General features: G+C 38.0%; 3 protein-coding genes across 3 annotated transcripts; 1 reads left to right on the forward strand and 2 right to left on the reverse strand.

The window, feature by feature from the left end:
• Window positions 1-168: 168 nt before the first annotated feature.
• On the reverse strand, window positions 169-2,049 carry Cbr-cyp-33A1 (the record flags this gene model as incomplete). Its single annotated transcript, XM_002648834.1, has 4 exons — window positions 169-585; window positions 630-999; window positions 1,425-1,618; window positions 1,669-2,049. The coding sequence occupies 4 exons, from the start codon at window positions 2,047-2,049 to the stop codon at window positions 169-171; spliced, it is 1,362 nt and encodes a 453-aa protein (XP_002648880.1).
• Window positions 2,050-3,945: 1,896 nt separating this feature from the next.
• On the reverse strand, window positions 3,946-6,397 carry CBG17011 (the record flags this gene model as incomplete). Its single annotated transcript, XM_002648835.1, has 3 exons — window positions 3,946-4,290; window positions 5,495-5,776; window positions 6,125-6,397. 3 exons carry the CDS (start codon window positions 6,395-6,397, stop codon window positions 3,946-3,948), a joined length of 900 nt encoding a protein of 299 aa, XP_002648881.1.
• A 2,726-nt stretch (window positions 6,398-9,123) lies between these two features.
• Window positions 9,124-14,843, forward strand: CBG17013 (the record flags this gene model as incomplete). Its single annotated transcript, XM_002648836.1, has 8 exons — window positions 9,124-9,153; window positions 9,196-9,320; window positions 9,372-9,618; window positions 10,346-10,549; window positions 10,598-10,741; window positions 11,867-11,962; window positions 12,080-12,931; window positions 12,978-14,843. Coding segments are annotated over 8 exons (3,564 nt in total), but the record flags the coding sequence as incomplete, so codon positions are not given.
• Window positions 14,844-16,915: the final 2,072 nt, after the last annotated feature.

The following is a 16,915-nucleotide window of genomic DNA, read 5'->3' on the forward strand; positions in this document are numbered from 1 at the left end:
GCGTTCTTTAATGGTTTTAATAGCTACAGTACCAGTCAATAAGTTTATCTTTTATCGAGAGTCGCCGAAGATCTTATTGACCGGTACTGTACATCTGAAGTAATTAGAAAGAAAAAACTTCATTCACAACTGCAAAAATATTATTGTACAACCCGTCAATTTAACACTTCAACTAGAGTATCTCGCTTGCACTCTACATTTAAAATCCATAACTTTAGCCACCGCCGAATACGTCCTTTCCAAAGATGGCACTCCATTCGCACTCTCCAAAAACTCGAATTGATTGAACAAATTCGCAGTGAACAAAAAAAGTTCCATCCTTGCTAATCCTTCTCCAAGACATACACGCTTGCCAATCGAGAATGGGATGAGCTCTTCAGACTTTTTGAGATTTCCAGAATCATCTAAAAACCTCTCCGGCTTAAACTTTCTCGGCTCTGGGAAAATTTCGGGGTCATAGAGGACACTGCTGATTTGATGGATGACTGTGGTGCCTTTAGGTACAATACACCCCGCTAGCTCCACATCTCGAGTAGTGGCGTGTGGAAGGTTGATGGGGACCAGGTTAGCGAGTCGTTGTGTTTCCTGGAATTCAAGATTTAGAGCTAGACAGTAGGACTAAAACTGACATTGATAAACGCATTGGTATACGGCAATTTGAGCTTATCCTTCATAGTCACCATCCGATCCCCAACAACTTCTGTCAGTTCCTTTTGCATTTTTCGTTGAGCATCTGGGTTATTCATTGCGAACGCCGTAAGCCAACCCATAGTGTTGGAAGTTGTATGCATGCCGGCTGACCACATATCAAAGCACATATTTCTCAAATGATCGTTGGAAAATGTCTCGTGGTCCTTTTCAGATTCTCTTCGTTTCTGCTCTTTCATGAAGATCTCCACAAAGTCTTTACTGTCTTCAGAATCAAAGTCGATTTCTTCACGGTGCTCCTTGATTTGCTGTTCAAGGAAACCAAATATTCCTTCACGAGTTTTTGCGACACTAAAAAAATAACAAAAATATTTTAAGAAAATGGCTAAAAGCTACAGTACCGGTCAGTTGATTTTTGTCATTTTCAAGAGCCTGGAGCTCAGCTGTCAAGTTTCCGATAACTTTGAAAATTTTGGAGGGTGTAAAACAGACCTAGATTGAAACCCTTGCAGTTACAGAATTTTCTGGAAGTTTCTAGTTTTTCAGATGTTTGCCGATTTCAGAAGAACACCTGTTTTTCACGTTTTCAGTATAGAAACCGGCTAAAAAGGAGAGCCATTAAGAAATCAGCAAATATCATAAAAACTAGGATTTTCGAAAAATTCTATGAATTCAAAGTTTTCAATCTGGCTTTGTTTTACAACTTTCAAGTTTCCCGAAAGGATCTGAAAATTGACAGACTCCTAAAAATGGACAAAATCCGCTGAAAAACTCACTCTGGTGTCAAGAGCTCTACCATCCACTGGGGCAGCCAATTGATAGTGTAGGATAGATATACTCTCATGGATCCTTGAACATCGAAAAAGTCATCTAGATAACTTTTGATCTCGTTGAACTTGGCAGGATTGTTGAAACGAATTCCGAAGAGAAATTGGTTGATAACGTTTGCAATAGCCATGTCGTATAGTTCCTGGAACCAGTTTTATTTTTGAAATTTTTTCTCAAATTTAATCGATTTACCTGAAGATTAACATCCTTCCCTTCCATCCTCTTCAACTCTTTCTCAATATTATCCACTTCCAACTGAATCGACGCCTCCATTGCCTCCTTACCCATCCCAAAATCCTTCAGGGTGTGCAACGCAAACTTCCGATGCTCCTTCCAAGTATTTCCATTCGTATCAATCACTCCAAAGTCACCTCCACGGAACGATGTGTTGAATTTGTTCACAATCATTTTGTCGGAATAACTGTCCCCATCATTCACAAATGTTTCTTTGAGCTCTTTGTATCCAGTCACAACAACCGCTGGTGTGGTACCCATCCAGATTGTGTAGATTTTTCCAAACTTTTGAGTCCATGCCGAGAATGCAGAGGTTCCTGGTGGAGGGTAGGAGAACATTTCTAGCATGTTTCCAATAATAGGTAGAGGTGTGGGTCCTAAAGTTAAAGGCTAGGGGGTCAATAAGCAGTGGAGACCCCTTTTGGGGGTTTACCGTATTTTTGATATTGTCTTAAAAATATTATCAGTTAACAATTTTTGATATCTTTTACAGGAAATGAGATATATGGGCTCAAAATTGGCGGTTTAGGGGCAATAAAAAAGCGAATCCAAAATTGGGCCAACATCCAACCACCAACCTGCTGGCAAGCTGCGCCTTTTCCAGTAGAATTCATTGAAAAAATAAAGAACAGTGAATGTAAAAATCAATAGAACAATCATTGTTTGATGTCAAAATAGGGCGAACCACCAGCCCATTATATACCAACATCGGACTACACATTTTCCGTACAGTCGTTATTTTTGTTTGAAGAAATGGGAGGCGACCAAGTCGTACTTTGTAGGCACGGCAAGGCTAGAGATAAGCGAACTAAGAAACGCAGATGGTTGGAGAGTGAAGGGGGGAAGGAAACGAGACTGGGAGGACAATGTGATCTGTGTTTTACTTTAGATTTTAACTTTTGATTTTCGAAAAAAGAAATTTTCGCTGTTTCGCTAGACTCGAGTCAGGATGAGTAATCATGGTCGGCAAGCTACGCGGTGTATTCTGAATTTCCTAAAAATTCCGAGTTATCAAGGATCAAAACTTCGAATTTCTCGAGGTTTTGGAATCATCATTTTTCAATTTCAAAAAGCGTATTTTGAAAATCTTCCAAAAGTTCGAAGTTTATAAAATTGGTATTCATATTTTTCAACATCCGAAAATCGGATTTTTTAATGTTCCTTTTTTGGTAATTTCGGAATTTTTGAATTTTTCAATATTTCGATAATTGGATTATTGGAATATTGAAATATTTGAGGTTTTGTATGTCAGACAATCGGAGTTTTAGATTATTCAAATCATTCGAACTTTTGAAATACTTAGAATTTTTTAATTTTCAGAACATTCGGGTTTTTCGAAATTTCGAAATATTCGGATGTTCAGAATATTCTAATTTCTCGTAATTGCAAAGTGTTCGGATGTTTTCGGAATTTCAAAACGATCGGATTTTTAGGAAACTGAAAATATTTATGAGAAACTTTCTCGATATTTCAAAGCAAACTGATTTTCAGAATTTTTCATTTCTCGGATTTTCAAAATAATCAATCTTTTCGGAATATATTTGGAGTACAAACTTCCTTATTGTAGCATAGATGTTTAAATGAGTAATATGTAACCAAAAAAAGAACATTGGAAATTTTTGGTTCTGAATTCCGTATTTCTGATACCGGATTTTGGGTTCCGGATCTGGGATTTCGAATTCCGGATTCTGGATTCTAAGGCCCGGATTCCAGATTCTAAACTCCGGTTTTCCAGATTCTCATTCTCAAATTCCGAACTCGGGATTCTGAATTCCGGATTATGAATTTCGAACTCCGGATTTTGGAGTCTGATTTTCGAATTTCGGATTCCGAATTTTCTTTCCCGAATTCTTAATTCTGGTGTACGAATTCCGTATTCTAGATTTCTGTATTATGACTTCTGGATTCTCAATTGCGGGTTTTGAATTTTGAAGTCTGCATTTCTTTTGCTTATCAAATTACCATTAGATGTCAATTTTTGATTTAGAATTTTGGAACTCATCATTTTTCTATTTATTTCCACATTTCAACAATCCGAAAAAAATGAAAATGAACAGTTTTTGTATCCATACCCCTGGGATTCTGCTATATGGTTATAAAAAATTGTATAGCAGCGACGCGGTCACATCTGTCGAGCTACACAATCGATGAATGCGAATGTATGAATGGGATGCCTGTCTACCGAAACAAAGACAGTTGTGAATATTAGAAGTCATTTTATCAAAAAAATAGTGATTAAATTATTTGAGATTGATTACGAGCACTATTCTGCTGCTTCTCCCAATCTTCGTCGAAAGTGCTCATAGCTGTCGTCTCACACATTCCTTCCATCACAGTTCTCGTGCATTCCTTATCCACCATAAAAACAGCTCTATCGGCCATTGTTATTTCAGTACCATTTGAACCCCTATTTTTTGCACGTACACAATCATATTCCAGGTTCGCATCCGATTTTAGGATTTTCACCATACACGAGTAGAATGTTTTGGGTTCGAGCGCCTTGGCTTCGACCATATCACAAAATTCGTCCAAAGCTTCGGTCAAGTCTTGATTGACATGACAGAGGCCGGAATAGCAGTCCTGAAATTTAGAATTGTTCTCAGTTTTACTCCATAGACCGTAACTGCACTGACAGAACAGTTTTCTATTTGAGCATTGATAATTTTAACGGAACCGTTCTAAAACAAATGGTTTTGAGACAACCGGTCATTAAATGGTTAACAGAAATGGGAGACAAAAAAGTTTTTGGATTTTTTTCGGGGTTAGAGTTTGCATTTTGACATGGAGGTGTACAATCAGCAGTGTTCACACTGCGCGTTGTTATCGCGCTACGTTCATAAACAGTACCGGTCAATAAAAAATACAAAACCGTGTTTTCAGTAAATTTTGACCATTTTCAGGAGTTTGGACCCCGGTTGTAAAGTGTCGTATTACTTCGAAAACTTTGGAGGACGTAAAACAAACCTAGATTGAAAACTTTGTATTCACAAAATTTTCTGAAAATTTCTAGTTTTTCAGCTATTAGGGTGTTCAGTAAAAATGTCGTTTTTTTTTCGTGCGCAATTTTCTCTGCGATGGCTCGTTCTAACATCACAATTTTTTTTTGCTTTTCACACACCTGATCAAGTCGTCAAAAATTCTTACCTAACATGTGTCATAATGTTCTCGGTTCTTCGAGGAGAAATCATGGAAAAGAAGTGATTTTTGGCTGCTTTTTAATACGAACCCGTGCTCTGTCGAAATGCAACCGAGACAACCGAAAATATTAACCGTGTTTTTGCAGAAAGGAGTGCTAACAAAAAAACAGCAGAATGATGGTTCACAAAATTCACATGTGGAGATACAAGAAAAAAAGGATCGTGGAAGGAATTATGAAGTGTGTTGGAAGGGGATCCTAGATCGACTGTCCGGGAACTTTCGGCAGCGCTTGGAGTCAGCATTGGAACAATTTCGAGACATATATAAAAAATTGAGAATACGAAAAAAACTAGATAAATGGGTCTCTCATGAACTGAACAATTGCCAGAAATTGCAACGTTACTCTAGTTTGCGAGATCATCTCATACGATAGAAAAATGAGAATTTTTCGGATCGAATTGTGACGTATGATAAAGAAAGGTTGCTATACTACAACGGAATGCAATCAGCGCCGTATGTGGTCAAAAGCCATAAGGTACAACATCTCACAAAGCCAGAAATTCACCAAAACGAGGTTATGGTGACTTTATGATGGCGGGCTCTCGGTTTTATTCATAATAATGTCCTGAAAAGATGAAAAACTAACATTGCGGATTCTGGATTCTGGATTCTGGATTCTGGATTCTGGATTCTGGATTCTGGATTCTGGATTCTGGATTCTGGATTCTGGATTCTGGATTCTGGATTCTGGATTCTGGATTCTGGATTCTGGATTCTGGATTCTGGATTCTGGATTCTGGATTCTGGATTCTGGATTCTGGATTCTGGATTCTGGATTCTGGATTCTGGATTCTGGATTCTGGATTCTGGATTCTGGATTCTGGATTCTGGATTCTGGATTCTGGATTCTGGCTCTGGATTCTGGATTCTGGATTCTTTAAAAAATTGGCTCACAGTTACGGTCGGGATACATTTTAGAAGGACAAAACAAGAAGATAATCTGAATTCAGGATTCTGGATTCTGGATTCTGAATTCTGGATTCTTTAAAAAAATTGGCTTCACAGTTACGGTAGGGAAAAATTTTAGAAGGATAAAATAGGACGATAAAAATGGAGAAGATAAAAAATTTCAGTCGTATTCATCATCAAGATTGTCATCGATAAATTCGGAACATAGCTTTTGCAGTCTTTGTGCTTGTTTCCAGTAAAATAGCAATGCTCAAACCAGCAATCCTAAAACAAAAAAAATCGATAATCGATTTGTTAGGTAACTCACCGCTACATTATCACATAAATCATACAATGAAACATTTCCCGTCGGATTCTCGGCTTCTTTCAGAAATTTATTCATATTTGGTTGACATTGTCTAGCCATCCATTCATCATGAAAAGAGTCACAATTATCTTCAGAAGTGTATTCCGTTAAAATATCCAATAGGTTATGGTATTTTGTATCCAAATAAATCAGTGATTTTTGAGAGCAAACATTAGTGACGATTTCTAGAAAACAAGATCTTCCAGAACCATATGCAACTTTTTTGATGTCCATGTCTTGCTGAAAAAAAAGATAAATGAAGAAAAAAGATAACTAGCGTGCCGAAAAATAATCAAAATGCTTCGTGCAATTATAATTTTCCTGATAGACTTCGTCATAAAATTTCAACAAACATTGATCCATTTCGTAGTTGTAAAAGTTCTCTTTCTGACATTTTTTCACATAATATCGGAATTCGAGTTTGGCGTCTTCACAGCGTAAATTTCCAAAACATTTCTGAAAATAATTAGAACTTTTATTATATTAGGTTGGCGGGAAAGTCTTTGTCACTCTGTTTGTTTAATCACTGTTCTCGTATATGGAGGCTGTGTATGATATCGACTCTAGTGAATAACAAGGTGATAAGAACCTTCCATATAAACAAGTCCCCATTTCCTTCCCTGCTCCTCATCTGTAATTGAAACGATATGTTTGTTCCCACTGCTATTCACATCAGACATGTTTTGATTTACCTCTTCCTATCTCACACCACGATGAAGGATTCGGAAACTTTCTTGAAGAATGTGTACAACACACATGCCCCTCACTACAATACTATTCGCAATTGGTTCCATCGTTTCGAAAAAGATGACTTCTCGCTCGATGAAAAGGATCGCTCTGGGAGACCCCGTGAGTTGGATTTGGACAAGCTGAAGCACGCATTGCAATCGGATCCATTTCAATCTAGCCGTGAACTAGCTGTCACATTCGGAGTTCACCATAGCACAGTCCTTGAAGGTTTGAAGTCTCTTGGAATGAGAAAACTTTTTGGTCGATTCATACGTCATCACCTGACTCAAGCCAACCTTGACCGCCGAGTTGACGATTCGATTACTCTTCTCACTCTCCACGCGGGCGATCGATGGCTGGACCGGCTAATAACCGGAGATGAGAAGTGGGTCTTCTACGATAATCACCACAGGAAATCCCAGTGGGTTGGAGAAGGAGAGAGCCCACAGGATGTCCCCAAACCCGACCTTCATCCGAAAAAAGTTATGCTCTCTGTGTGGTGGGGAGTGGACGGCCCCATCTACTGGGAACTTCTGCCCGAGGGCAAAACAATAACTGGAGACCTCTACACTACTCAACTACGAAACCTCAAGAAAGCAGTCGACCGTTCGGCCCTGAAAGACAAGAAAGTGTACTATCAACATGATAACGCTCGCCCACATGTTTCGAAACAAGTGAAGCAGGAGCTGATGGGATATGGATGGAATGTTCTCCCTCACCCCCCGTATTCTCCTGATCTTGCTCCTTCCGACTATTGGTTATTTGGCGATATGACACGTGCCTTCGAAGGAAGAAGCTTCAATTCCCGTGGAGCGGTCGAAGCGGCACTCAAACAATACTTTGCCTCACGCTCGGCTAGATTCTACCGCAATGGAATCCATAAATTGAGGGAACGTTGGAGACATGTTGTTGATAATGATGGACAATATAATTAATTATTCGGTTATTTTTTCTTTGAGAAATAAACTATTGAAAAAGTGACAAAGACTTTCCCGCCAACCTAATAGAAACTTCCGATTCTGAGATTCTGAGATTCTGAAATTCTGAGGTTCTGAGATTCTGAGATTCTAAGATTCTAAGATTCTGAGAATCTGAGAATCTGAGATCCTGAGATCCTGAGATCCTGAAATCCTGAGATCCTGAGATCCTGAGATCCTGAGATCTTGAGATCCTGAGATCTTGAGATCCTGAGATCCTGAGATCCTGAGATCCTGAGATCCTGAGATCCTGAGATCCTGAGATCCTGAGATCCTGAGATCCTGAGATCCTGAGATCCTGAGATTCTCCGATTCTGAACTACACGGACGAAAAAAAATTTACCGTAACATTCTCACAAGCCATCGTAACATTTTTGGCGTCTTCCAGGGAAATGACCCCATTAATTTCGAAATTTGTTATTTTGTCTAGTTCTTTCGAATTTCTATTACAAATTTCTAAATTATTCCAACCACAATCTTTGATCTCATTTTCAGCAGAAACAAAAAATAGATTTAAATTCATAAAAATACTTAGGAAAACGAAAAATGTATACATTTTGAAATTTGAGGTTGTGGGAGACAAAGGGTGCGCCGAAAAAATTTGGTAACCCCGATCGAGCGGCCTCATGATCGAAATGTGTGTCATCAGAATGCCATACCCATTTTTTCATAAAAAAGTATTGAAAAATCAAAATTTTCGTAGTTTTTCAAAAAACCGCAAACTGTGGTTTATGCGATTTTTGACACTTGAAAATTCTATGATAAGACATAATGCTCCATAAAAAAAGTCGAAAATTTTCGTCAGAGAATTGCTTAAATAGTGATAAAATTGTGTTAACTGCGTCTTATTTTTTCGCCTTTGAGAAAAAATGATGTATCGATTTTTCGTATTTTATACATTTGTGGTAACCGCTTCTGCGTTGGGTGAGCTTTTTCTGGAATTCTGAGACTCTGAAAATTTGAAATTCGGAAATTTCGGAGATTCTGAGATTCTGCGATTCTGAGATTCTGAAATTCTGAGATTCTGAAATTCTGAAACTCTAAAATTCTGAAATTGTGAAATCCTGAGATTCTGAGATGTTTCGAGTTTCGGATATTCGGGGATTTTAAAATTCTGAGATTCCAAAATTATTGGATTCTGAATTTGTTATTCTCCGAAATTTCAAAATTTTCAGATTGTACCCAAATCCCGTCATCTCAAGAGCTTGATGGCAACCTATATATATTCCTGGACCATCAAACAACCCTCAAACAATTCCAGCCAATTTCAATTGCACTTATACGGTTTCTGAATTTTTTCAACATTTTGAGAACAAAATTTTTTAGATTTCTGCCCCTTACACTTCCACAAACGGATTATTCGCAAATGCTCTAGTGCAAAATGGGTTGAAAGGAGTGAATGATTATATCCTCGTGACGGATATGACTGGAGCACAGACTACAATTACCAAGTCATTTTCTAAAGTTTTAAAAATCGATATTAGGTTTTTGGTTTCTTTCAGCCGCTCAATTTCTACGAATGACACGTTTCAATATTTTGTGATCCCTGGATCCTCTATCAACATTCAAGTTGTCACAAAAAGTGTTTTTATGAGTTCACAGTTTTTGGTTACTGTAGAATATCATGACGCGAAAATTGGGCCGACTTTTCAAATGAAAACTGGAGGAGATATGAATTTTTTGGATGTGTCTGCTTTGAGAGATAATTCCAGCTTGTATAATGCTTTTACGTATACAGGAACCGAACCGGTAAGTTTAGAATCTCGAAATCTGAAAAACTGAAAATCTGAAAAACTGAAAATCTGAAAATCTAAGAATCTAAGAATCTAAGAATCTAAGAATCTAAGAATCTAAGAATCTAAGAATCTAAGAATCTAAGAATCTAAGAATCTAAGAATCTAAGAATCTAAGAATCTAAGAATCTAAGAATCTAAGAATCTAAGAATCTAAGAATCTAAGAATCTAAGAATCTAAGAATCTAAGAATCTAAGAATCTAAGAATCTAAGAATCTAAGAATCTAAGAATCTAAGAATCTAAGAATCTAAGAATCTAAGAATCTAAGAATCTAAGAATCTAAGAATCTAAGAATCTAAGAATCTAAGAATCTAAGAATCTAAGAATCTAAGAATCTAAGAATCTAAGAATCTAAGAATCTAAGAATCTAAGAATCTAAGAATCTAAGAATCTAAGAATCTAAGAATCTAAGAATCTAAGAATCTAAGAATCTAAGAATCTAAGAATCTAAGAATCTAAGAATCTAAGAATCTAAGAATCTAAGAATCTAAGAATCTAAGAATCTAAGAATCTAAGAATCTAAGAATCTAAGAATCTAAGAATCTAAGAATCTAAGAATCTAAGAATCTAAGAATCTAAGAATCTAAGAATCTAAGAATCTAAGAATCTAAGAATCTAAGAATCTAAGAATCTAAGAATCTAAGAATCTAAGAATCTAAGAATCTAAGAATCTTTACTCAGCTCCAATTAACAATTGCTATCAACGACGACAACATTAGCCAACGCTTCTGCTATGTCATTGATGGTACTCTAGAAAATCCATTATCAATTGGTCTTCTTCGAAATGTCGGAAATCTAGAATCAACTTCAAATTCGATTACGGTAGTCACATTTTCCAACGACGACCTTACGTTTGTGTTCAATACAGTTGCTGAAACTAAGCCAGTATGTTCTAGAAAGCTATTGGAATGTTTTGAAAATCCAAATTTTCAGTTTTCAAATCTTCTTGGTGCTCGTGCTCTTCAGAATCCAAGACGTGATTTCTTATCTTCGTATGGATTTCTAAGACCAGATGCTCTCCAAGTGGTGAATTTCGATTCCGTTGGAATTGTGATAGATCAGCTGAATGTTATGAGTGTGAGTTTGTTGGAAAATAATACTCAAACGTAGAGTTAATATTTGCTGAAACATTGGAAATTTTTTCAACTCTATTTATTTTTGGGTCCACTTTTTTGGTATTTAATTTTTTAGTCTTCTTTTTTTTGGGCCCTTATTTTTTCGGATCATCTAATTTCTTAGAGATCCCTCAAACTGGTTAAAACGCCTAAACTGTAACAGGGCCGTTTTTTTCGGCGGAGCTTGATTTCAAGGCACATCCGTATCTAATACAACTCCAAATTTTTGAGGACCGCTGCAAAGCCTACATCGTATCTGGGCCACCCAACAATTCGTCGAAAATTCTTCTGAATATCTCCAAAAATCTTCCTATGCCCCAAAGTTTTAATCTTCAATACTTTACAATTATTGAAGAGGATTGTGCATTCGAAGTCTTCTTCAGATCAGCATGAATTAAATTTTCTATTGAATTAATGAAGTTTTCAAAAAAATATTATTTTTGATATTTCATTTTCAGACATACAGTACAAGATAAAATTCCGAATTTTCCAGAATAAAACCATACATAGCATAAGTACTGCTAACCACATTCAAGTTTCCCAGGAGCCCTTAACATATATACCATTGACTCATTCCCCTAAGTCTACTTTATTGTCTTTACCTACCCTGGTAGAGGACCACTGATTATTACTTTCTTGTAGACCTGTCAATCAAACACGTCTTTATCTTTCGGAATATATGACCCCACCTGGATCTCATAACACTGATGTCAGGCTCCGCCCTTTTTGAGGGTGAAGGTACACAAAATTGTCCCCATTGTCATTCTCATTCCATTTCAGTCACTCGGTCGGTGACTAGCTCTTCTCTCTGGTTTTGTCTTCCGTACTTCCTCCAACACATTTTCTCTTATTTGCTCTACCTGGTTTGAGCACGAATATCTCGATTGCTATTAGAGACAACAAAAAGTTGTAAACTGGAAAAATGTTGGTGACAAGCGTTTTTCAAATAACGGCGTGTTTTTCCATACCATACACTTTCGGACCATGCCTAGGATTTTTTTTTCAAATTCAATCATTTTGCTCCGTTCATTTTGCTTCTATTGTTTCTACCCTCATTATCACTAATTAGTCATAATAACGTTTTCAGATCTCAACTCAGTCTACAATGCTTGTTTCCAGCAAGGATATTGTTTTCTCGTCGGAGAATGTGAAGAAACTCGTGGAGCGGTGTATTCCAAAAGAGGTTAGTTTTTAAATCCTATCGAAAGACTCATCTTTATGATCCGGAGGTTCCACTGTTCTCGTGTCAGAGAATATTGAAAAAAACGTTTCTTCATTTCAAACTCTATATAATTTTCAGCTCATCCCAGCCGACTGGAAATGCGACAAAGCAGATGCTCGCTCAAACCTCGAGTCCCTTTTGGAATGCTCCCGTGGCCAATTAGGAATGTTCCAGAACGTTACTGCTCTTTTCCAAGCACTGGTCAACTTCCTTACTGCTCCTGGATGTGCGAATCTGCTCCAATTCGATGGGATCTATATGACCGTACCTTTAATTCATAACAGTATCAAAGGAGTTGAATATATCTACAAGAAGGATGTCCTCGAACTTATTTCTCTTGCTGTTCCATGTCCATTCGAAGGCTGGCAAGCTGAACTGGTTCGATTGGCAGTGAAGAGTCGTCTGAAGTGTTTCGAAGCCGAATGGAGATCTCGATTCAATTCAAATTGCGAAATGATCAAAGTGGACCTTAAAATCCTACACGTTTTTGCTGCAAATCTGTTTGAGTGTGCAAACGCATTATTCAAGAACACCGAATTGTGTATGCCCAATCTGCCGGACTTTTCCAATGTCGAGTCTACAGATGGATCATATGAAATGTTGAAATCTTTCGATGAGAAATACCCAATAGCGAAGAACAAACAATTTTATACCCAAATGTTTTCGTGGGTTGTGACCGTCGGAAAACTATTCAAAAAGGTCTTGGAGGAGAGTTTTATGTCTGCTGATGATTCGAAGGCAACGGTTAGACTGTTCAAAATTGGAAAGGATTCTTTTGTTATGGCTCATGAGCTGCTCCAATCAATGAAAAACAAGAATATGGATGTATCGGAGTTCGAAGAGGAAGTTCTTCAAATGTCGAATTTGGCCACTTTCAATTTCCGAGAAGTCGCTCAAAAGGTGAAGATTGGAGACATGAGGAACATTGAGGTATATTTATTAAAACATTTGACTTTTTAATTGTTTTATTTTTCAGTTTATTCGACTTAACTCCAAAGTATCCACCACTGCAATCCCAATCCCAGCACCAGATGGAACTTATTGCGTCCCTGCCACCGATGCTCTCTACGATCTGATCAGCGATATGATTGTGGCCAAGAAAGTGTTACAGAGAATTGATCGAGACACATTTGAGCACATCCAACAATTCTTCAAATCTATGGAGCACATCTTCCCTGTCAATGGCGGAGACTTTTTCATCAGTTTGGACGACGTGGAAGTTATCAAAGCAAAGTGGGAGAAGACTTATGAAGATCATTTGAAGTCGTCAGCACCTGTCAAGCATATTCGGAAGGTCAGAAAAGGAGGATTCACAGAAGATGATTTGGATAAAGAACTGGATTACCTGAATCTTTACAACAGTTTCCCGGAAATGAAGCGAGAGGTTGAATGGGCATACAAGATTGTCACCAAGGATCGGACATCTGCTTTGAAACTTGAAGATATGCACTCCGCTGTCTTTCAATGTCAATTGACGATTCTTTTGATGAAACTTCCCAACCTTTTCAAATTTCTGCATAGCCAAAAAATGTGCATGAAGTGGGCGCCGTATTTGGGATGTGTTTTGTGCGAGACGTCGACACGGCCGACACTGAAGAAGCTTCTGAACAAGCCTTCAACAACCAAAGAAGAGATCAAGGAACTGATGGAAATGACTACCGTTTCCGCGGTACCACAGCCACCAAAAGAAGATGACGTCATCGTTGAAGAAAAGGACCAAGACGTCTCATCTGATGTTCTTCCGAAGAAGAAGCGATCCAGAAAGACAAAGAAATCTGAAGAACCCCATCGAAGCACATCGGAATCTTCTTCCTCTCCAGAATCCGAAATGCCAGAATCCTCCAAGGAATCCCAATCTTGTCCGAAGTGCTCTAGGGCAAGCCATTTTGCTGATGTGGCTAATGAGAAGCTGAGAGTATCCAAGGTCGAGTGTAAGCATCTGAAGAAAGAGTTGGCAAATGCTGAGTTAGAAGTCGAAGTTCAGAAGCAGAAAGGAATGGACAAAGATGAGAGAATCAGATATTTGGAAGAACTCTTGAAATCTAAAAACGATATCATCGAAAGACAAAATATGGATCTTCTTGTAAAGCAAGACACGATCATGAACCTTGAGATGGAAGTGGAATCTAATTACAACATCAATCAAGAGAATTCAATCATTATTAAAAATCGTGGAAAATCTCTCGCAGAGAAGGATAATAGAATAAGGTACCTGGAAGCTCAACAAGCATCGAAAGTGAGAATCATGGAACCAATTAGAAGTGACGAGGAGACGGAGAAAGTCAGAGATGTGCTCTTTAAACTTCTCGAGATCCAAGGAACTCTTCGAAGCGGGAACCCAGTTGGAAAATGCAGAGAACTTGCTCAACGAATCTGTATGAAGGCTCATAACAAGGAAATCGAGGATACCACTAGAATTGAAGCAATTAAATTTTGCGAGAAGGCTAAAATCTACATTCAAGCAGTCAACACCCAGTTGGAGATGATCCGTGGAAGCCGACTAGTCAACTCAGAAGAGATTCCAGAACTGCCAGAGTTCCCAGCCCTCTCCAAAGGATTCCTGAAGACATACAAAGACATCTTCAAGTCAGAAGCTCCAAAAATCTGTCAGTCGCTGCTGAAGGCTCCAGCAGTGAAACCAGGAGAACTTGCTGACACTGATTGCTTGATCTGCATCGAGGAAATGGAATCGGAGGAAGGAACTATCAAATGCGAGTGCTGTAAACGGAGATATCATACCGAGTGTGCTCAAGAATGGTTCAAGACAAAGAGAACGTGTCCTGCATGCAGTTCAGCCCTTCTGGATGATTCCGAATTTCCAACATTGGGTCAAAGATGGTAATTAATAATGTTTGCTCTTGTTTTTGTTTTTGTTTCTTGTCATTTTTTGGAGTTTAAAAAAACATAATAAAATTTAATACAAAATTAAAATTGTGTTTTGTTCTCTAGCAAAAAATGGTGTTATCAACGTCAACCGATTGTGAGACTATCAATTGATTGAAATGGTCGTTGTTCAGGGGGAGTTACTTGATATAGAAATTGCTAGCATGTGAACCACACTTGATTGAAAATTGCAATCTATGGACAAACAAATCTAAGTCGGAAAAATATAAAAAAATTTTAGAGTTTGATTTTTTGATTTGGAAGATTTTTGACTCGGTATTTCTATATTCTGCGGTCTGAACAATTGATAGAACGTCTGAAAAAGACCCGACTCATGTCTACACTATTCTATTAGGTTGTTCGGAAAGTCCTTTCCATTTTTGGCGTTAGATACGGTCAATGTAAAAAAAGTCAAAACGATGTCGGATGAATTGGAGGTAATAACCATTGTTATCAATGACTGTCTGCCAACGTTCCATTAAATTGTGGATTCCTTCCTTCCAGAACTCCGGTCACAGCAAGTTGCAAATCAAGTCAAACCATTTTTGATATCACGTTTTGAAATGAATATTATTCAATCAAGATGACGTTAGAAATGGCTGGATGGGTAATAATCAGAAATTCCAAGGTTCGAGCTATGCAGTGAATAAGACAGAATCGTCTAGCCATATCCACCGAGATCGCCATGGGTCTTCCTTCCCGCATGAGGTCGCGGATTGTAATTTTGAAAATAAACCATTGTGTTTCTCTTCAATGGAGATCCACATGGAGTCTGAGTTATGTCACCTGAGATGAATAGGTATCAGTCGTGAAGTGACACAATCATCTGGCAACTCCCAATACTCCACTCCTTGGTAGATCACGAAACCGGCAACACCCCATTTTTTACATGAATTTCACCTTTCGGGACGTCTGGTGATTGAGTGCCGTTGTCAACCCATTTGGCATGTGGCTTATTGTAATCATACATTACCCCTTTATAACCACTAGTAATGATTTGAATCTAACATTCATGTGTGCAATGCAGGATGCGAAGATTCAAACAGGTGTCCACAGGTGAATCGAAGTTGCATTGAGCCAAAAGGTGTGGTTCATGTCTTCCCACTTTTTTGACTTTGCCGAGCGTTTCCAATTTATGGCTTTTTGACGAAAGGTTTGCCACTGATGTACCTTATATATCCCACACAGTTTGAGACGGGTCCCTCTCGATCCCGGCTTTTAATGCATCCAAACCTAACCCCGTTTGCCTTTTTGAAGGGGGATTTTCGTCCAACGAGAATACTCGTTTTTCAAATTGATGAATCCAGGTTGTAATGGTAGTTCGAGAGGATACATCTTCTTTGTTAACCACCATTAATTGGCGATCGATTTCAGCTAACTTGAGATCAGATAGAAATACAAATAAAATTGTAGTTCAAAAATGGAAATTACTAGAGGCGAAAACGGTGGGCATATCTTACTACACGAAAAAAGGAGAATGATCTCCGTTGGGGTGTAGACACTATCAGACCCCACCAACATACTCATAAAACGACAGCTTCCTCGCTTTTACCCCGTTCGAAAAGACAAAGTTTGAAAACAACAGATCAAAAATGGAAAGGACTTTCCGAACAACCTAATATTTGACTTCCATTTTGTTTACGGTAATCAGATTTTCAAACGACCTCTCATTTGTGTTCAATACAGTTTCAGAAGCTGATCCAGTATGTTCCAGAAAAAAACTGGTGTTTGTTTTGTTGAAAAATTCGAATTTTCTGTTCTCAAGCCTTCTCGGTGCTCGTGGTATAAAAAACTCAAGGCGTGGTTTTTTTATCTTTGTATGGATTTCTGAAGACTGAATCTCTCCAGACAGTGAACTTTGATCCCGTTGGAATTGTCATCAATCAGTCACTACCATAAAAATTGTCAAAATTTCCAGAAACCCTGCAAAAAATATATCGTATCTGGACCACACAATAATTAATCAAAAGTTCTTCTGGATTTTCCAAAAATCTTCCGATGCCCCAAAATTTTAATCTTCAATACTTCACA

Source organism: Caenorhabditis briggsae (assembly GCF_000004555.2).
Source record: "Caenorhabditis briggsae complete genome, chrV, whole genome shotgun sequence".
Lineage (NCBI taxonomy): Eukaryota > Metazoa > Nematoda > Chromadorea > Rhabditida > Rhabditidae > Caenorhabditis > Caenorhabditis briggsae.